At 39.5% G+C, this 19,737-nt stretch overlaps 1 protein-coding gene across 2 annotated transcripts; it reads right to left on the bottom strand.

Moving 5' to 3' along the window:
* Positions 1 to 1,520: 1,520 nt before the first annotated feature.
* tmem102 (transmembrane protein 102) lies at positions 1,521 to 18,900 on the bottom strand. Of its 2 annotated transcripts, XR_001813180.3 has the most exons (4): positions 18,658 to 18,900; positions 17,115 to 17,326; positions 4,303 to 5,741; positions 1,521 to 4,177 (listed from the first exon to the last, which is right to left on the bottom strand). XR_001813180.3 is itself a non-coding variant. In XM_017472220.3 (3 exons), the coding sequence occupies exons 2-3, from the start codon at positions 17,314 to 17,316 to the stop codon at positions 4,381 to 4,383; spliced, it is 1,563 nt and encodes a 520-aa protein (XP_017327709.1). In that variant the 5' UTR covers positions 17,317 to 17,326; positions 18,658 to 18,900; the 3' UTR covers positions 1,521 to 4,380. The 2 variants fall into 2 exon arrangements, 1 of the variants encoding a protein (XP_017327709.1); XM_017472220.3 differs by having other exon boundaries at positions 1,521 to 5,741.
* Positions 18,901 to 19,737: the final 837 nt, after the last annotated feature.

The raw sequence follows: 19,737 nt of genomic DNA, 5'->3' as shown, positions 1-19,737 counted from the left end.
AAAGCCTGAAGGTTTATCTAAACTTCTGAGGAGAAATTAACAAATATGCTAAACGATTGAAAACAACTTTGAAAATGTACTAAACACTCAACATGTGAAGTGCTACAGCACCACAGAAAGTTCATCATGTGGACGACCAGATATCAGCTGTGTTCTGAAAGAAAATGGGATCACAAAAAGTGCAGCTTCTCAGGATGTATTTATCGAGAGACTTCAAAGCGCTTCTGTAAGTCACTTTGGATAAGAGCGTCTACCAAACGCCGTAAACGTAAACATACTTATTATTCAATGTTCTGTTATACATTTATAACCGGAATCTGTTTAAATACATTGTCTTTAATAGTCTGTCTTTGCTCACATCTGCTTTGTTCGGTCCAGCTCTTCTGGGATTGATTCTGCCTCCAGCTCCTCCATGCCTCCACTCGAGCTAGTGCTTATTGACAGCAGCTTGGGACAGGAAAGCGGCATCATCTTCTGGATGAGTAAGGACGAAAATGTCATAATAGCAGTGCTGGAGTAGCCATGGTGCTGAATGACAAGCAGATATAATGCAAGAGGTCCCATGCATCAAATGATCTGTGTCCCCCTTATGCTAATGTGTGCCAGTCTGCAAGGATATATGTACGTGTGTGTGTGTGTTTGTGTGTGTGTCTCTAGTTGTAAACCAGTAGGTCCAACACCTCTTCTTGCCTCTCTTAAGTACTGGTACATGTCTCAGTCAGCTGCCATTCTCTCATTTAGTTTGTGCTTATTTACTCTTTGGGTGTGAAAATTGACTATCTGCAATCTGGAAACTCTGAGCTGGACTGTACAGGCAATTTAGGTGTGTGTGTGTGTGATATAGGTGTTGATGAGAAAGATACACTGATGTATTTCACATGAGGTAGAGGTATTGTACAAAGATGTGCCTGTTGGCTGGAATGAGGTGAAGAGTGCGTAATGTAAGACCACAGTCCTCTGCTCTACTATCTGTTATACATTTGTTTATGCTTTTATCACCAGCCGGGTTATCTGATTAAAGCAAAGCTGCGGTACAGAGACTGTAATGTGCTGTACCACAGCATCCCCTCTTGGCCTGATATGGCACTGCAGCAGCATTTAATCCCAGTTTATATTTTATCCTGTATAAAAATCAGCACAGGTACGATATTAAGGAAGAAAAAAGAAGAAAAAAAAAGTGTAAAAAGGTCCATAACTGATAACAACAACAGGTCATGTACACCAAAGGTTCTCAAGCTTTTTGCAGGTAAGAACCCCTTTAAATAACACCCAGTTTCCCCTTAGCAACAGATTTATTTTAACAAACACCATCAAACTAATCAAATATTAGACTTACAGGCTTAATGGGTAGTGGAGGTATAATAGTTTTGGAAATCACAACTCACCCTTATCCCACCATTATCCATTATCAAACAAAATAAAAATGTCATGGACACCTGGTGGTGCCCGGACCCCATTTTTAAAAACCGCGGACGCACAGTAAAATGATGTTATGGTGTGATAACACTGTCCACACGCTCTTTTCATTATGTAATGATGTTTATTTCATGCTACGATTAACAGCATCGCACATGATTCAAATGATAAATAATAAAACAACCAAAATGCCTTTAGTGCATTACAGCAAAACACATACACAAATCAGTAAATCATTTGGTACAAGAAATATACACAATATAAACTCCTTTACATATCACTGCACAATTTCATTTTAGTCTTGTTTCCGATCCGGATTCATTGAAATGAAAAAGTAATTTTGAACATAAAACGAGTATACATTCGTTATCGTTGTTCACTCCCTCACATTACAACCACAGCTCTGTAAATTCACTTTAATAACTGCCTGTATGATAAAATTACAGCCCTGCTTCGTAAACTCGAAATGACTGCAAATACAAGGGAAAGTAGCGATGGTTCTATGCTTTGGTTTTTGTAAAAGTTATCACATCCAAATTGTGGCTATTAGAACATCCTGTCATCCCCTGAGGCGGTAACTGTTCGATTTGTGCCACTGCGATCATTTTCCACTGTATTGAAATGTTCTTGTTGATTACCGCAGCCAGGGCAAGGGCTCATATTTCACTAAAACAGATATGCTCCCGACACACACAGCAAAATTGCATAGGACGATTGTTCATACATTAGGCATTGTATGGTATAGTGATCAAATTTCGAAGAACACACATACGTTAACGCTCTGAAATTATTTAAAACACTTATATAAATAGTGTACATGGTTCAAGCCTATTTAAAAGAGTATGTTTAAGCAACACATTACATCCGTTACGTTCTGCAGTATCCGAGCATGATCTAAATTCGTCCTTTGGCTTGTTTTTTTTTTTTTTTTTTTAGTGTATATGACACTCGTGCGCTTTCAGTCTATCCCTTCATCTCTGAAGTGCATGACATCAACCTATCAAATCTATCACACGTACAAGCAATTTACAGCTATTCAAAAAAAAAAAAAAAAAAGGGAAAAAAAAAGAGCAGACAATCACAACAAGCCTGTTTTACAGCACACATCGTTCAAGACTTCTGCTTTCTGGATACATTTTGGGACGTGTCGAACTCGGAACTAAAGAAAAACTGTGCTATGATGGAGGGAGCTGGATAAAAGATAGAAAAGAGGATGAGTCAGACATGACAAGAGCGAGAGAGCGAGAGAGAGAGAGAGAGAGACGCAGCTGTCTGAACTCCCAGGTGCTCCATCACTTCTGGCTAATCTGCCAGTGGAGACTGCTGCAGACTCTCACTACATCCCTCCATCCATCCCAGAGCAACCGCAGCACATCTGTGAAGCAAAGATCTGACCTGATACCACACACACAAACAAAATTTCTCTGCAGATCTTTTGGAGCAAGCTTGCATACTATTATCACCCTCTCTCGCTATTATCATAATGAGCTGAGCTGATGAAACGAAACAAATTTTACAGAGTAATTCAAAACATATTTAACAGGAGCTTCTGTATTTACGTGCTTTCTTGCACTCACACACAAACATACTCACCGTTTTGGTAGCAAACAAAAAAATATGAGCAAGAAATGTACGATCGTATATCCATATTGTAGAGATTACAGTATAATCAAGCACCAAGCTGAGAGCAAATCAGCAAATCAAGGTCAAAAGCTAAACCATCAAACATCATCAAACAATTATAGGACACGTTATTAAATTTAATGAAATAATATTTTGACAGGCAGACGTATTGACGTTTCTTCATCAGAGTAGTCGGCTTTAGAGCTTCTTGATTTGTGCCACGGGCAGAATTTTGCTCTTGATTTAAATGTATTGAATGCAAGTAAACAACAAAAATGTGTCAGTAATGCACCGAAGTCCTTATTCTGTTGTAAAAATCTCAAGTTCTGAAAAGATTCAGACCCGTGGCTGTTCCTAAATATAGCTTTAGTGCAGTCATGGGGCTCAGTCTAGTCTTGTGTAAGACAGGCTGACTTAAAGTAATGCACTGGAGAGTCGCTAGACCTTTATCTCAACCTCTCTCTTATTACCTAGCCATCATGATTTCCAAGCCCTAAGGCTGTGTTTCAACTGTTGTCGGTCATTTGAGACACATAAAATAGTAGGAGGCACAGAGGCAATACCATACACACTGGAAATGCCTTCATCTTCGCAACAAAAAGTACCTGAGAAAGAGAACGAGATGAGTAAGAGATAAAATAGAGGAGTGGAGAAAATCATATTCAGTGTTAAAGTCCATCATATACTCCTTCGCAATAAAGACATTCAACATCCAGTGCTTTGAAATGTACCTTGGCTTAGATCATTGCCCACCTTCCTGCTTACCAGTGTATAACAGAATTTAAAAAAAAAAAAAAAAGATCCTCAGCAGTATGTTGCAGGATTTAAAATCCCTTAACTGAACTATTGTTTCAAGCTGTGCAAGATATTATAATCCAATTCAGGTTGCAGGATTAAGATTTCACTGAGCAGTACAGCTTCAAGGCCTCTCATCAAATGGCACGCAAGATCCAAAAACAGCCGCTCTTGTGCCTTCCTCCATTTGGTGATTTGGATTTCTTTTGGTAGCACGGCCATGTAGCTGACAGCAGACTTGATTTGGGACAGATGGTCTCTCTAGTAGCAGCTTAATCATATTTCGCAGAGCTGGCTTGTAGACTGTAGCGTTGGCCAAAATACATCGCTGATTGTGCCCAGCCTGCATGTGAGGGGTTTAATACAGAACAGCACAATGCACAGTGAAGGAGTGTGTGTGTGTGTGTGTGTGTGTGTGTGTGTGTGTGTGTGTGTGTGTGTGCTCTTAACTTTGAATATTAGCTTTACCTCAGTAGCTAAGGAAGAAGGAGGGGCATTACTTTTTCCTCAGGCAGTGTGTAGTGCTCTTGCTGGGGCTCCACCATTTCAGTAGAACTTATCATCAATGCGGAAGTGCGGTCTTGTCACGTCGTCTGGGTTGAGGAAGACCGAAATAGACTTGCCGGGGTTTTCCGTAACCAGCTGCTGCAGTCTCTGGGCTAGACGGTCATCTTGCGGGGAGGTGGCTTTGGAAGGGCCGGAGCTTGGCGATGATGCTCCGTGCCCATTACTCGTCCCAGCAGCTTCCCGTTTCAGCTGGCATGCCTGCCGAGCTTGCTCCAGTGCCGCACGCAAATGTTCAGCTGGATCCGAGCGCAAGTGGGCTAGTTTCCGGGCCACCAGTAGGGCTGCGTTATCAGTAAGATGTTCCAACATGTTGTACTGAGGGAGGAAATAATTGGGGCAGTTTTTACCAAGCACACAGTGTGCCAGGTCATCCAGGAGACCCAGGAACAGGCGGGCTGGCGTCTCTTGCTCTGAACAGCTCAAATAGGCTGCAGGTAAGCGGTCACAAGCCCAGAAAAGTAGGGTGCGCAGGTGGTAAAGGCTAAGACCTGTACGAGGGCGTGCCAACAGTCTGGACACAACAGCTTTGGCTGCCTGGAAGGCTGCGGCCATAGGAAAAGGCACACACTTCTTCAACTGGACCTCGCTCCGAGAAAAGGCAAGTCTCCATTCACGGTCTGGTCTGGAAGCCGAGCCAGCAGTTGGGGAGCAGCAAGGCAAGAGATAAAACCCACTAATTGCCTCCTCCTCAGTGATCTTTCCATCCCAGAAGTGGTTTGTAGTAAGCCAGCTTTGCGCTACAGCTGGCCAGCCTCGAAACGACACAACGGGCAAGAGATCATAGAGGACACGGCTGGTGCCTGCTTTAAGGATCAGTGTGGTCAAAGGTCCATTGCGTTCCACACGATCAGGAACTGGAATCCCTCTTTGTGGGTGTCGCTTTAGCTCCTCCACCGCTGTGCCCACTACGTTCCAGAACCACTCCGTGACCAGCAGGGGTGAGAAGTAACATCCATCCAAGGACTGTGGAGATTGGAGGGAGGGAATCGAGCCCAATATGGAACCGCCTTCTTCCTCTTCACCATTTTCCTGCCGCTGAATGTTCGGTTCGTCTTCGCAGCAGATACCCCACCGGGCTAGCATGGCTGGGTCGCAAAGCCGCAAGCTGAGCCAGGAGTGGCACGGTGGAGACTGGCGCATGTCCAGAGTTACAGGCTGGTTGCGGTCATGCAGTTTAAGGGCAGGCACCAGAAGGGTGAAGTCCAGGTCAAAATCCACACCTCTGACATAGTCACCCAGCTCCTCTGGGTTCAGATCAAGAACGCCCTCCCTGGCACCACCTGACAATAGCAGGTATTCATTTGCAACCGGGAGCCTCTTGTCCACCTTCTGAACCAGGCCTGTGAGAATACATATTCATGGAGTCAAAAACAAGGACTCTGCCTTTGACTGAAGCATGGTAAAAAATGTTCAATGATATTGTCAATACAGTATGAATAAAATTGCCTTGGACGTTATGTCTTAAATGTCAGCCTTTCACAACCCAAGGCAACAGCACTGAACCAGTCTGGTTTTCAGAATTTTACCAGCCTTTGAAAAAACAGTCATTTTTAGATCTCACAAAAGCTCCAGAGACTTTTCATGTTAACAGAATATAATAGGTATAAATGTTATAGACACTGAAATCCATCCAGCAGTTTAAATCTTATAATATAATTTCACTCATTTGATTATGTGCAAACTAAATCAGCGTGTGAACCTTGTTCCACACAGTGAAGAAGGCGTGGGTGGAAAGCTTTTCCTGCATGTGTGAAAAGAGGGGGCTTAAAAAGGAAAAGAGAAAAAGAAGAGTGAGAACAAACATGCTGTGAAGCATGTAGTGGAGTGGAAATTTAAAATAAATAAATAAATAAATGAATAAATAAATAAATAAATAAATACATGCGGATTTTGAGTTCTTTTTAGTTGTTCACTATACCATGAAATAAGCCTATATTCTAGATGCAATATCATATGGTTATATTCATTTCTCCGGGCTAGTCAGCATGGCTCTGTGCACTCTGCAGAAACATCAGCTGAACCATAAGTCCATGCAACAAACTAACCAGCTTGTATAATGTTTAATGATGAGAATGTTTGACCTGCTATTCTTCCATCATACTCACAGCATATTGGACTTAGATATTCATAAATAACCCTTCTATGCCACTCTGAGGTATAAAATAATACCTTATAGCACAATAACTTGAACCAATCAAAGATGAAGTGGTTTGATGGGGCAGTGGTGGCTCAGTGGTTAAAGGCTCTGGGTTACTGATCAGAAGGTCAGGAGTTGAAGCCCAGCATTGCCAAGCTACCACCGTTGGGCCCTTGGGTAAGGCCCTTAACCCTCAATTGCTCATTTGTATAAATGAGATAAATGTAAGTCGCTCTGGATAAGGGTGTCTGCCAAATGCCATAAAAGTAAATGATGTGGCTCGACTTCGAAGTGGAGTTGATCATTTTCCAATCATAGCACATCCTAAAGTGTGTTATTGCTCTTATACCAAAGCAATTTTCACTATTTTCCTCTTTCGTGAAATTATTAAGACAAACCACAAAGCCCTCTGTCCTGAAAACTTTTCTATGGTGGAAAGCATAATGGATGTTAAAGTGATGTTGCCCCATGACTCCTTCAACAAATGTTAAATAAACACCCCCTTACAGAAAGTTGCACCATTTCAACCATTATGACATTTTCTTTCTATACAAGAGAATACGCTGTTACTATATAAACAATAACTTAGAAGACAATAACCTTATAATTTATTGTTTCTATGGTAACAGTATCTTATATAACCAATAACCAGCCAGCACTACTGTCAGAGCTGTTGTTATAGGAAATTAAATCAACACATTCTAACTAATCGGAGTTGAAAATTCAACAACACCGGGGTACAAGTAAAATGTAGCACATATATTGAATATCATATTTATCACATGCACTGATGATGGTATGAATTTGTTGTTGAAATACAGAAACAGGCAGTGTATTCTCAATGGGCAGATGGGCAGAGCAGTAACAAGGCCCTCACTCCAGTTGGTTTTGTTTTATCTCAGAGTGATAAAATGGGTTAAAACGGAGAGCAGATGAGTAAAAACTCATCTCAGTGTAACAGCTTTATAGACAGAGAAACTAGTCCGTCTGTTAGAGGCAATCTGGTGCCTCTACGTGCTACCAAGTATTAGTGCAGTCTCGTGCTTATCTCCCACACAAGAATAAAAAATATTTCCAGAAAAGTTTTTTTAAATCTGCCTTCTGTCACTAGTCAGGTTTCTGGAGATATGTGCAGACTACAAATTAACTTCAGGACTCTCAGCATTGGCACGTTTTATTTATTTTATTTATTTTATTCCAATATTTCAGTTAGTCCTCGAGAAATATGCCCGGTCTTACTATACATTAGCTCCACAGTAATTACAGCACTGAGAGGTGATAACAGGATGGTGATAATGTGCAGCTCGACTTCGGGATCAGAGAGTGTAATGTCACTGGTAGACTGGGGAAAGACTGTAACAAGGTGCAATTCCTCTAATTAAGCTATTTTACCACGAGCTGTATGTTCAGACACATTTTATAAGCATGAAAAGCATGAATGCTAATATAGCCATCTGGAGAGTAAAAGAGGAACAGAGGTGATTATCTTTTCTCTGTTTGAACAAAAAGAACCATCTCTGTGATTTTAAGAAAGGGGGGGGGGGGTGTCAAGAGATAAACCTTCCACATATTTGTATTGTATTTATTAATTTTCAGCCTTGACTGGTCAGAAGGTGTTGAGTATTGATCTATAACAGCGCCTATGACAATATCCATATTAACGCATTTTCTAACAGCTAATTCACAGGGACTTGTCTAATCCAAGGGCCTAATTCAAGACTAATAATAAACAAATAAACAGATGTGCTGTTATTTACGCTCTAATGTAAATGATGAATAAAAGCAATTATAAATGTGTTTGCTTTTTTGTTTTGTTTTTTATGTCTTAGAGTTCACAAATAACTGTGGTATAAGAGGAAAAAAACACTTTGGGATGTGCTGGAAAATACATATTAAAAATTTTTTAAAAAATTAAAAACCTTGAGGGGCAACAGAGTAACTAATCCCACCTCTCAGTCATCGATTATTTTCCTATAACTGCATGTTCGGTCATCTTTAATTCTTCACATATAAGAAACGGGTACATTAGCTGATGATTTGAAAACCAGAATATTTTCTATTTGCCGTCATCTTGCTAAACATCTATGATCTTTCCGGAGAGCTTTCTCTGACAGGGTAAAAGCATTATATAGTTATAATGCATCTTTATACATAGTCTTTAGTGTCAGATCTAAGTGCATAGCCTGTCAGAGTATAGTAAAAAAGTAAAAAGCGTGAAAGTATGTTAGGCAGCGGTTCATCATGGCATAAGATGCAAATCAGATACACAAAGTGCAGCAATATAATTATGCAAATATGTTCCCTGAGACCCAAAATCATTTTATTTCAACTCATTCCCTACTCTTTTTCCAGCCACAACTACTATAGATTACTCAAACTTAATTAAATGAAAAGATGAGAAAACCTATTTAGCTTCTTACTAGATACCTAGAAGGTTAGCACTTGTGCTTCAATAAAGCACAGTAAACAGACAGCTTCACATCCAGAACCAAGATGATGAAAATGATGACATTTGATTTTATATACACATCTGAACTGTGTCTATGAACTGTGTGCAAGTAAGAATGCAGAATTAATCACATTCTCTCTTTCAATCGCTCATCTTTCAGCTGTCCCAGGTCAAGGCCAAGTCATGAGTTATGAGAGGAATGAATTATAATCAGTGACTGTTATGCACAATATTACTCACCACAAAGCATCACAGCAGTAATAACGTATTCCAGAGTCTTACTCTGTAATCATGCTTTCTGATACTGTCTAATCGCACTAATTACACACGACACATGCTCGGGAGTGTGAACGCAGCCCTGTGACTCACTCCACTCTGCCCACTCAACAGCGTTAAAAAAATAAATTATAATTATTATTATTATTATTCATGAATAAAGAATGAAAAAAGTTGCAAAAATAACTGCTATTTGCTAACAGTTATTTCACCGATATACACTAAACAAAAATCCACCCTGAGTCACATATTTATATGTGATCAACTATGCAAAATATTGATTTTATAACAGTTTCCTAAATTATGATTCTCCAATGAGAATTCATCTCTTTCTAAAGAGAGTGATGCAGCAGTGCTTTATTGCTTTAGTCTGTCCAGCTCTCTCACCTCCTAATCTGTACATTCTGCTCAAACAGATCGTCTTCCAAAGCTTCAACTTTCACACCCATACCTCCTTCGTGCAGATCACTACCAAGTCGTGTCTTGTCTCTACTGTAACGGCGTTCTATAGCTTTACTGAGCTGTAGAAGTCTGAAACTGAGCTGTGGAACGGGTCTCCATTACTTCTCCACTGGATGTCTCATTAATATGACATTGAACGTCACGGGATAATGGTGAGTGAGAAATGAAGCTCCTGCGTTTTGTTTGAAGGAGTTAATAGAGAAACCTGAGCATTATTTTTTGAGATCACTGCATTTTTTTTTCCTATTAAACGCTACTGTGCCTGCACTAGCAATCTCCCCCTGTGATGTAAGTGCAGAAGACGACCACAGCAAGTTAGCACCAGAATCACTAAATTCATCACAAATATTATATATATATATATATATATATATATATATATATATATATATATATATATATATATATATATATATATATATATATATATATATATATATATATATATATACACACACACACACACACACACACACACACACACACACAGTTGCAATCAAGATTATTCAACCCCCATTGCAAATCAGACTTTCAGCTGTTGAAATAGTTCAACACAACAAATGCTTCTTCTCCTAGGATGTTTTCTCCTAGGATTTCCTGATACTTCAATAAATCAATCTTGCCTTCCACACACTGCAGGTTTCCAGTGCCAGAGGATGCAAAGCAGCCCCAGAGCATCACCGAGCCACCACCATGCTTGACTGTGGAAAGAGTGTTCTTTCTTCATCCTTCTTCCTCCAGACATACCGCTGATCCATCATGCCGAAAAGTTCCAAAAGTTTTGTTTCATTGCTCTACAGAACAGAATCCTAAAACTTCTGAGACTGATTTTGAGACGATTTTTCTTGTGCTGTTGGATCAATAGTGGAATACATCTTGGAGTTCTGGCATGGAAACCGTCTGCATTTAATACGTGCTTTACTGTGCTCACTGAAACGTCAGCGCCTGTTACCACCAAGTCTTGCTGCAGGTCTTTTGCAGTCACTCGAGGGTTTTCCTGCCTTCTCAGAAATCTGGTTGCAGCCATCGATAGCTACCTTTTTTGCCCCGTCCAGGTATTTAATTCATTTTCTACCCCTAGCCAGTTCAGGTATTTCATATGTTCCAGCTCAAGCACATCTGGTGCAACTAATGAAGTCCTTGATTAGCTGCATCAGGTGTGCTTGAGACAACACCTGCTTTGCATATTTGTGCTGTTGTGAGGGATTCTATTCAGGGGGTTGAATAATTTTGAAACTGGAGAAGTCATTTTCAGTTGAATTTGGGGACACCACTTGAAGCATTCATTGTGTTGAATTATTTCAATTGTTTTTGTTTGATTTGTTCATTGTAATCAGCTGAAAGTCTGTAGATTTTGACAATAAACCTGATTTGCAATGGGGGTTGAATAATTTTGATTGCGACATGTATTACTGCAATACATGTGACTGAACAAATCCAACAATATCCGGTCACATTTGAGTAAACAAATAGGTTTATAGGTGAAGTACAGTACTGTGCAAAAGTTTTAGGCATGCATCCTATTTTCTGTACAATCTTTGCTGTAAGATTCTTATTTTATGATTTCTACATTATCGAGTTAGTACGAAAACATTTTAGATCCAAATATTAGCTTTTAAAAACAAAAATTAAAATGTTACAGAAAAAATGTTTGCATGTCAGTAAAGAAAGCAGCAGATTACATAAGACACACTTAGGCTGCTGGATTTTGCTGCAAAAATAAGAAGCAAGTGTGCCAGTCAAAGTCTCCAGAAGAATCGTGGCAGATTGTCCAAGATGTTCAATAAAACTTACAGCTCATTTCCTTATAAAACTGCACACATTGCACCTGAGACTACTGAATAATTATTATTTTTTTAAAAGCAAAGGGTCATCACACCAAATATTGACTTTGTTTCTTTTATTACTGCTTTTTACAGGATTTCTTTTTAATGTAGAAGCATTTAATTTCATTATTTTTGAAGGCACCTTTGCTCTACAGCATATTTGCATGTGCCTTAGACTATTACACAGTACTGTGTGCATTTAAAGCCATCTTTATGGTTGACCCAGTGTTTAGGACAGTCCGTACAGGATTTCACTGTTTCTTTTTTTTTTTGAGATCGCTGAGGCCAAAAATGCTTTGCTGCGGCTTATTTTCAAAAATTTTACGAAGCAATTTGCAGAGTTTTTCACAGTGGCGTTCTGTGGTAAAAACCTGCTCCAATTAAGGAAAATTGCAAGCTCCTCTGAATATTGTGGAATTTGCTTGATTCTGCGTTCATTTCTGCGATATTATATGGAAAGCATGCTGTTAATACGGAAAAGCCAGTTACTTGGTCAGTAAATGTAGATGTGCTTGAAATTCAGATATCGGTGGAGACATGCAGCCAGAGGCTTGCTGTGTTGTTCTGTACATGGAATATTTGATTAAGGTGTTGTGCTCTCTGAATGCGAGATACGTCTCTACTGCTGTGCTTCTGCAGGAGAACAAGGTATTCTGTCAAAACCTTCAGCATCATTACTCAATAATTTCATTTCTTTTGGAAGAAGCTAATCAGTAGCCAAGCATTCAGCAGATCCCTAAACAACACCTCAACAGTTAGCTTTCCGAGTTAGCGGTTGTCCTTGTTGTTTTTTTTTTAATGACCCAAAGACCCGTGAGGACAGAAGTCCAGCTGCTTTTTGAATCCTCTCATAGTCACTGAGGCTAATGGTGCTATAATGCTGCTACAGTATAATAATGAGTCCTTCTGGGAGGAAGGATAAACATAGCGAGATTATGCTAATGTCTGCAAGGAAAGGTGCTGTGAGATAAAGCGTGCTGATGTAACACGCTATTTTGACTGGAATGCAAACACTTTTGCTCCCTTTCATCATCAGAATAAATTCAGGATGACAGACAGACGGTAGAAACATCAATGCCGCTCTTTCAGGGAATACCTGTATTAAAAACAAACAAACATACATTTTTAATCTTCGTAATTAAGCTAGTTTTGACCAACAGCATGTACGGATCTATATAGTAATCGCCCCCATCAGCTTAGATCCAGTCACAAAGGCGATGTGATATATTCAATACTAAAACAATCTTTTAATCATTAAACAACTACAAGCCAAAAAAAGAGGAAGGATGGAATATAGTCTCTGCAACCTCTATGAGGATCTTTGCTTACTTTCCAGACACCAATCGACTGGAACATGGGAGGGCATATATGCAGGAAAAATAAAGCGCGGAGAGATACAAAACATATTGAAAATCTGTTTGCATCCTCGGGGTGTGGGCAGAAAAAAAACAGGAAAAAAACAAACCAAAAAAAACAAAACACTCAGCATACAGGAGATAAATAAATCTCTCCAGCAGGCGGAGAACAGAAAACATAAGACGGATTATGTAGCATGAGGAAAACTTGAGGCGACAATGAGACAGACAGGACAAAGAAAAAATGGGAGTGTAAAAGTCTGAAAGAGAGAGCACGCGAGAGCGAGAGAGAGGGAGAGGGAGGGAGAGAGAGAGAGAGACAGACTGAGGCATATACAGAAAAGCTGTCAGTGAACTAATCCATTGTTTGACAAGATTATGGGCGGTTATGATATTTTAAGATTTAACAGAACTATAAAGCGCTCAAGCAAGTATCTCTCCCCATCCTATTGTCACAGCGAAGAGGAAAGGCAAGCAGGATGACAGTTACCCCGTGTGTGTGGGCTGGATGATGAGAAAGGGGATGTTCAGGAAAGAGAATGACTTTATAAACCAAGCAGAAAGAGAAACCCTGGAGGTTTGGGCTAGTGGTGCTGTAAGAGAGAAAGAGGATGGGAGCAGTGCCACCTATTGGTCACACGAGAGCACGTAAAACGAGACAATACCAAGGTGTGTGAATCTCACCAGAAAATCTACGGACTCTGAACGGTCACCACTGTGCTTTTGAAGCCATTTAAACTTCTTTCAACACTGGTTCTGAAGTGTGTTCATTAAAAGCTGTGTGGAAACAAGAGCAAATAATTCTGTTCATTCTGGATGTGTGGCAGCCTGGGAAAACTCCTCATATGTTCACACTTTGACAAACTCGGAGCATTTTAAACTCTGGTTACACGCAAAAGTGGGGAGAAAAAAAAACCCTGAGAGAATCACATTTAACAATTTCTTTCTATTTCCACTGAAAGACGCTCTTCTACCTCTACATTTACAACCCAATCCACTGATAGAACAACACTGCTGTCAATTTTTTTTTTTATGTTTACAACAAGAAATAGCTTCTCAATTTATTATCAGTTTCTGCTTCATCACCCGAGATCACTCACAGCATTTAAACATGAGCCTCATCGTCGTCTCTTTGTTCGCCTGATCTCCGTTCCGGCTAACATAATGGATTTATTCAGTTCTGTTGCCTTCGTTTCTTTGTATTAATGTCTTCTTAGTAGGACATTTAAACATTTAAAACTTTGTCGGGTGTACAGAGTGTGTGTATACACTCGTCTCGGTTTTGTATATGACGATGTGGGGCTGGGTGATCTTTATTTGCTTTCCACATTTATGCACTACTCTTGATTACGATTTCATTTTAGTTCTTAGATAATGTAGTTGAACTCTTTCGAGAATGTACTCTCGACAGTGTAAATTGGCACCATGTGTTTCGCAATACGCATCAATATTTTCTTTCTCCTTCAGTATGCTGCATTTGACTCGAGCTTGCAACTCCGACCAGTAAAAGCCCCCCCCCCAAAAAAATTACCTCATCATGAAATTCCTACTCATCAATTTGGGGTAGTTTTCTCAACACTAAGTTCCTTCCCTGTTTACAGAGTGGCGTCAAATAAACATGGGCTATGGCTCAGGTGGTAGAGCGGGCTGTCCACTAATTGTAGGGTTTGCGGTTCGATTCGCGGCTCACGTGACTCCACGTGCCGAGGTGTCCTTGGGCAAGACACTGAACCCCAAGTTGCTCCTGATCGCAAGCTAGTGCCTTGCATGGCAGCTCTGCTACCACTGGTGTGTGTGAATGTGACACAGTGTAAAGCGCTTTGTAGAACAGCTAAGGTTAAAAAAAAAAAAAAAGCATTTTATAAGTGCAAACCATTTAGTATGGCTGCTCACAGCATCAGAAATAAACACTGTAGCACTTCTTACCTTTAAAATGAGTTATACTGTACTGTATATACAGGGATTAGCTTTACATACAACAAAGATACGTTCACTTGTTAAATCACTGACTATACAGTTTGCTGTCTGAGGAGGAAAATATACATACAATATTAATATGTAGGACTCATCACAGGCAGCTGGCTAACATGTTGCTAACAAAACTGGGACATAGCAGGCATCCATTTTTCCACTTCCAACACGCTGAAGAAAAAAATGCGGTGAATTACCACTTAGGAGGCAAGCTGAATGCAGCATTATATCTTAAATAAACTTGTTCATCTGACTTTTCATACTCGTTCCAATTCCATATCTCTGAAGTGATATTTCCACATTATTTTTCCATGAACTCTGTCCTCGGTGAAGTGCTGCCTGTTTATCTTGGTGTTTGTGTTATTTATTTTTTAATCTAAGCGCAGCAGTGTTTGGAGTAGCGCAGGCTTTAGGAGGCGTTTATCAAGTTAAGAAGGCTGTGTTTTCCCTTTTGTACTGGTTTAAAAAAAATTATTTTTATTAAAAAAAAATTCAACTATGTATACATAAACTTGTACAATTTCAATTAAAACATTTTGAAAAGCGCGTTAAAGCATTCATTCGAATTGACCAAAGTAACTGGAAATCGGCCAGCACTACGATTATGATGAGATTGCACTGATTCACTGTGGACATTTAGACAGCTAGTATCTGATCATGAACTTAATTTATTTGAATTGTGTGCATTTTGCAATGAAACTCCTTTTGAAACTCCTCCTTACCCAGAATGATCGCTGCAGGTTGACAACCAAGGCAAGGTTAAAAATGAACCCAAAAAAATAAAATAAAAAAAACTATTTCATTATGCTTTTATAAAGTAGACACATCAAAGTATATTCCAGAATTCAGTTGTAGAAACAGCCAATGGGTTTTCCCAGACCACCACACACATAATTCCCTGTATATATGTTTGGAGAATGCACATACCATCACTTTTGACACCAACAAATTTGAACTTGATAGCTTAAACTATTTTGGACTCGTATCCAACACCCTTCGTTTGAAACCCAAAATATGGCTATAATAATAATAATAATATGAGATATTTCTGAGCAAAGCAGGATATCTGAGCAAGAAATAATGCATGGCTGGACTTATCCATCAGGATTGTAAATAATTGCGGCAATTATTTTCCATGAATGCACATACATGATTATGTAATCAAAGATGAGAACAAGTTTAGAGGCTGGTAAAAGTCTGTATTTTGATTATGGAAAATTTCTCTTTTAAGTGATTGATACTGGTGAATGTGGCACAATAAAACCAGGGATATAAACAAAGAAAATAAAAAAAAATAAAAAATCAAAGTTTATTTCAGGTCATAATTAATATGTCATAGACGACCTGCACAACAGCGCTGCTGTGTTAATAGTTATAGTTGTATTGTGTATTTTATATATATATATATATATATATATATATATATATATATATATATATATATATATATATATATATATATATATATTTATATTAAATGTAACTATAAACAGATAAAACATACATGTCATTCTTTATTAAATGAAATAAATATTACCAGAGACAAACTATTTTGTTAGAACAGGAATAACACAGTTTGGGAGGTGCTGTGATTAGAGACTAATATTGAGGATGGTAACGCTGTGTCGTTAATGATTTCCCTAGAACAGGCTGACCCGCAGTGTTGTATTCCTTACGTAGCATCTAAGGTCATTTTCACACTGGGCACGTTTGCTATGGTCTGAATCCGAGTGCGATTGTTCCCAATGCTTCTCGCAGCGATGGTATGGTTTCAGACTCACTTGATTCTATTGTACCCTGGTGCGTTTGCATTCATCTTACGTCATCACAAACGTGCATGGAGAGCACAAAGCAAATCACCATTTTTTTTTTTTTTTTTTTTTTTATTCTGATGCTATTATGTGCAGCAGTGGACCCTTATGTGCAACATTCCCCTGCCACGCATGGTACACGTGTTGTGGAAACTAATGATTCACATAAAGTTCGGACCCGAGTACGAGTTGTATTCACATTCACGAGAATCGCAGCACAGCTCCAGTGCAACTGAACACAGACCACCTCCTTCAGTTAGTCTCAGGTTCTGTACCACGTTGCACTTCCTGGTCCGCAGCTTTCACATGACCAATTTTTCATGCAGACTGTGCTCTGGTTCAGACTAAACTGCCAGTGTGAAAGCCCCTTAACATAAATCTCTCCTTTTTTTTTAACGTGAACTTTTGAAAGCAATTTCTTCTCACCCAGCATGTTGAAGATGAAGTCTTTGGCCGTGTGCACCTCAAGTGCAGTCTGGTCCCCAAACTCGCCTTGCTCAAGCTGCACGAGCTCCTGCACGTGCGAGGCCAGCTGCTCAAGCGCCGTGCCTGATCGGAAGTCCACCTCGGACACACGCTTCACCGGCGCCGGCGCACGCGGAGTCACTGCGCTCCTGATCACCTCCATCGAGCCCAACCTGAGACAACACAACTTTGAAATACAGCATGCTGGACTCCTTAGTACACTTACAACTATGGACTTTTATGTTGAAAAAACATGTGAACCAAAGATAGGGACGTTATGATGTTAAAGTTAAGATACTATCATAGTGAATATTTCAAAATAGTGGTATAACACATCACTAAAGTGTACTTTTTTCCTTTTACATTATAATTAATACAACAGTAATCTCTTTGGGACTATAACTTACAGGATTCCCTTTCCACAGATAAAAAGAAACATTTTCAGCTTTTCTATTTTCTTGCTAATAGCAACAACAAAAAACATTCTTGCTGATAGCAAAGCTTAAGGAAGAGGAAAGTTTGGATGGCGAAGTATATTAGTGCAGCAGTTAAATACCGTGGTTTAAAAACCTTCTATATTAATCATACTTTTTAATATAACTTAATTTATATCTACAATCTATTTGAATTTGACAACAGATTTAAAAAGACGTTTTTCTGATACTCTTTCCAAGTGTTTAGGTTTACATCTTAGCAACGACGTTACTTTGATGGCAGCAGCATACTAGCGTACTACATAGTATGTGAAAATAGTATGGTAGCTATGGTAACATGCACTACGTCTACATACTCATTAGTACGGTAGTATACAATTTAGCCCGAAGACTATTTCCATTAAGTAGTGTTTAATTGTTATTAACACACAAACTACCGTATTAACACTAACTTCCACAACACGTCACTGATATAGACTGTACTACTGTTGTTTTTAAATTATTGTTAATATTATTATTTTTATACGGTCATTAACACACAAACTACCGTATTAACACTAACTTCCACAACACGTCACTGATGTAGACTGTACTAATGTTGTTTTGAAATTATTGTTTTTTATTATTATTATTTTTGCCTCGAATGCACTGAATAACTACCCAGTGAGCGGGCTACGTAGCACCGTGGCTAACTAATTAGCCAGCTAATGTCCGGCTAACTTGCCAAATACTACAGAATTGTTCATCACTTCAGGTAGCTAGCTATCTGCATCTGTGACTTCCAACTCCCCTGGATGATCAGCACGAACCCGGTTTGTGTAGCTAAGCAAGCCGAGATCACGACAGGAGAATATCTGCATATTTAGCTCATTAGTAGCTAAAAGTGGCAGCCTCAAGAAGAAGAAGAAGAAAAAACAAATTCCATAGCTTTGCTCAGGGATTAGCTGGCACGCTAGTCTGAGCAGGTGGGACGAAGTGCATGAATATAGCGAGATAAACATTTTAAATAGTTCATGCCAAGCTTATTTAAACACACTTAAACACACATAAACACAGACACACACACACACCCTAAATCGCAGTGTCGAAGCTCTGTGCCTTATGCCCCGGTGGTTTTGTTTGGATATGTGATTAGGAATCCGGTTTCAGCTCCCGTCATTTCCAACTAGTCTCCGCGACACACGCCTTCCCACGGCAACACCAAACCCGGAAATCACGGTTACCCAAGAGGATCCTGGGATTTGTAGTGTTTCAGTGGCAGCGATGGGAACATTGGATCATTATATGCCGGGCACACAGCTTAGTTGTTAGCACGTTCGGTTGGGGGTTCCCCGTGCTGCAGGGGTTTTCCACTGGAATAAAATTGGCTTGACGTTGGACGTTCGATATTCGCGGATCTGCGGAAGTTAAGGGACCGTCTCTAAAGTTACATATGACATTGTTATACAGGATTCTAACTTCAATAGCATTTGAAAGGAATGACTTACAGTCATATAACCAACTGGAAAGTGTTCATCTAGGTGTCAGGTATGCGGTCCCTTAATTTACGCATATCCGCAAATATAGAACGTCCAACGTCAAACCAACTTTATTCCAGTGAGGTTTCCTCCCCCAGTCCAAAAACATGCATGATAGGGTAATTGGTGTGTCTAAAGTGTCTGATGTGAGTGTGCCCTCGATGGATTACACCCCATCCAGGGTGTACCCTGCCTTGTGCCCGATGCTCCCTGGGATAGGCTGCAGGTTCCCCGCGACCCTGAAGGATAAGCGGTGATAGAAGATGGATGGATCTTTGAATCCTGTTCAGCAAAATGAACAAACCTTTATTGGAGTCATTTCGTTCATTTAATAATGAAATTAAAATGTTACATTTTCAATAGCCAGATTCCCCCCACACATCTACTTATTTAATCATATTCTGAATAAGAAAAATATATATATAATGCATACAAGGACAAATTATGAGAAACAGATATGATTCACTCACCACTCAACTGGGTCTTCTGGTCCGAGTCGTTCGTTATTTTTTCACGTGACACCCGCATACGCTATATATAGGAAACATATATTTGTTCACCTCCTGAGCCACGTTTGGCTCTGAAAAGTTTAAAGCATTAACTAACTCTTTATTACCGATTCGATGTTATGGA

This window comes from Ictalurus punctatus, chromosome 7 (genome assembly GCF_001660625.3).
Source record: "Ictalurus punctatus breed USDA103 chromosome 7, Coco_2.0, whole genome shotgun sequence".
Classification (NCBI taxonomy): Eukaryota; Metazoa; Chordata; class Actinopteri; order Siluriformes; family Ictaluridae; genus Ictalurus; species Ictalurus punctatus.
The sequence above is the reverse complement of the archived record's forward strand: the minus strand, read 5'-3'. Positions and strand labels throughout refer to the sequence as shown.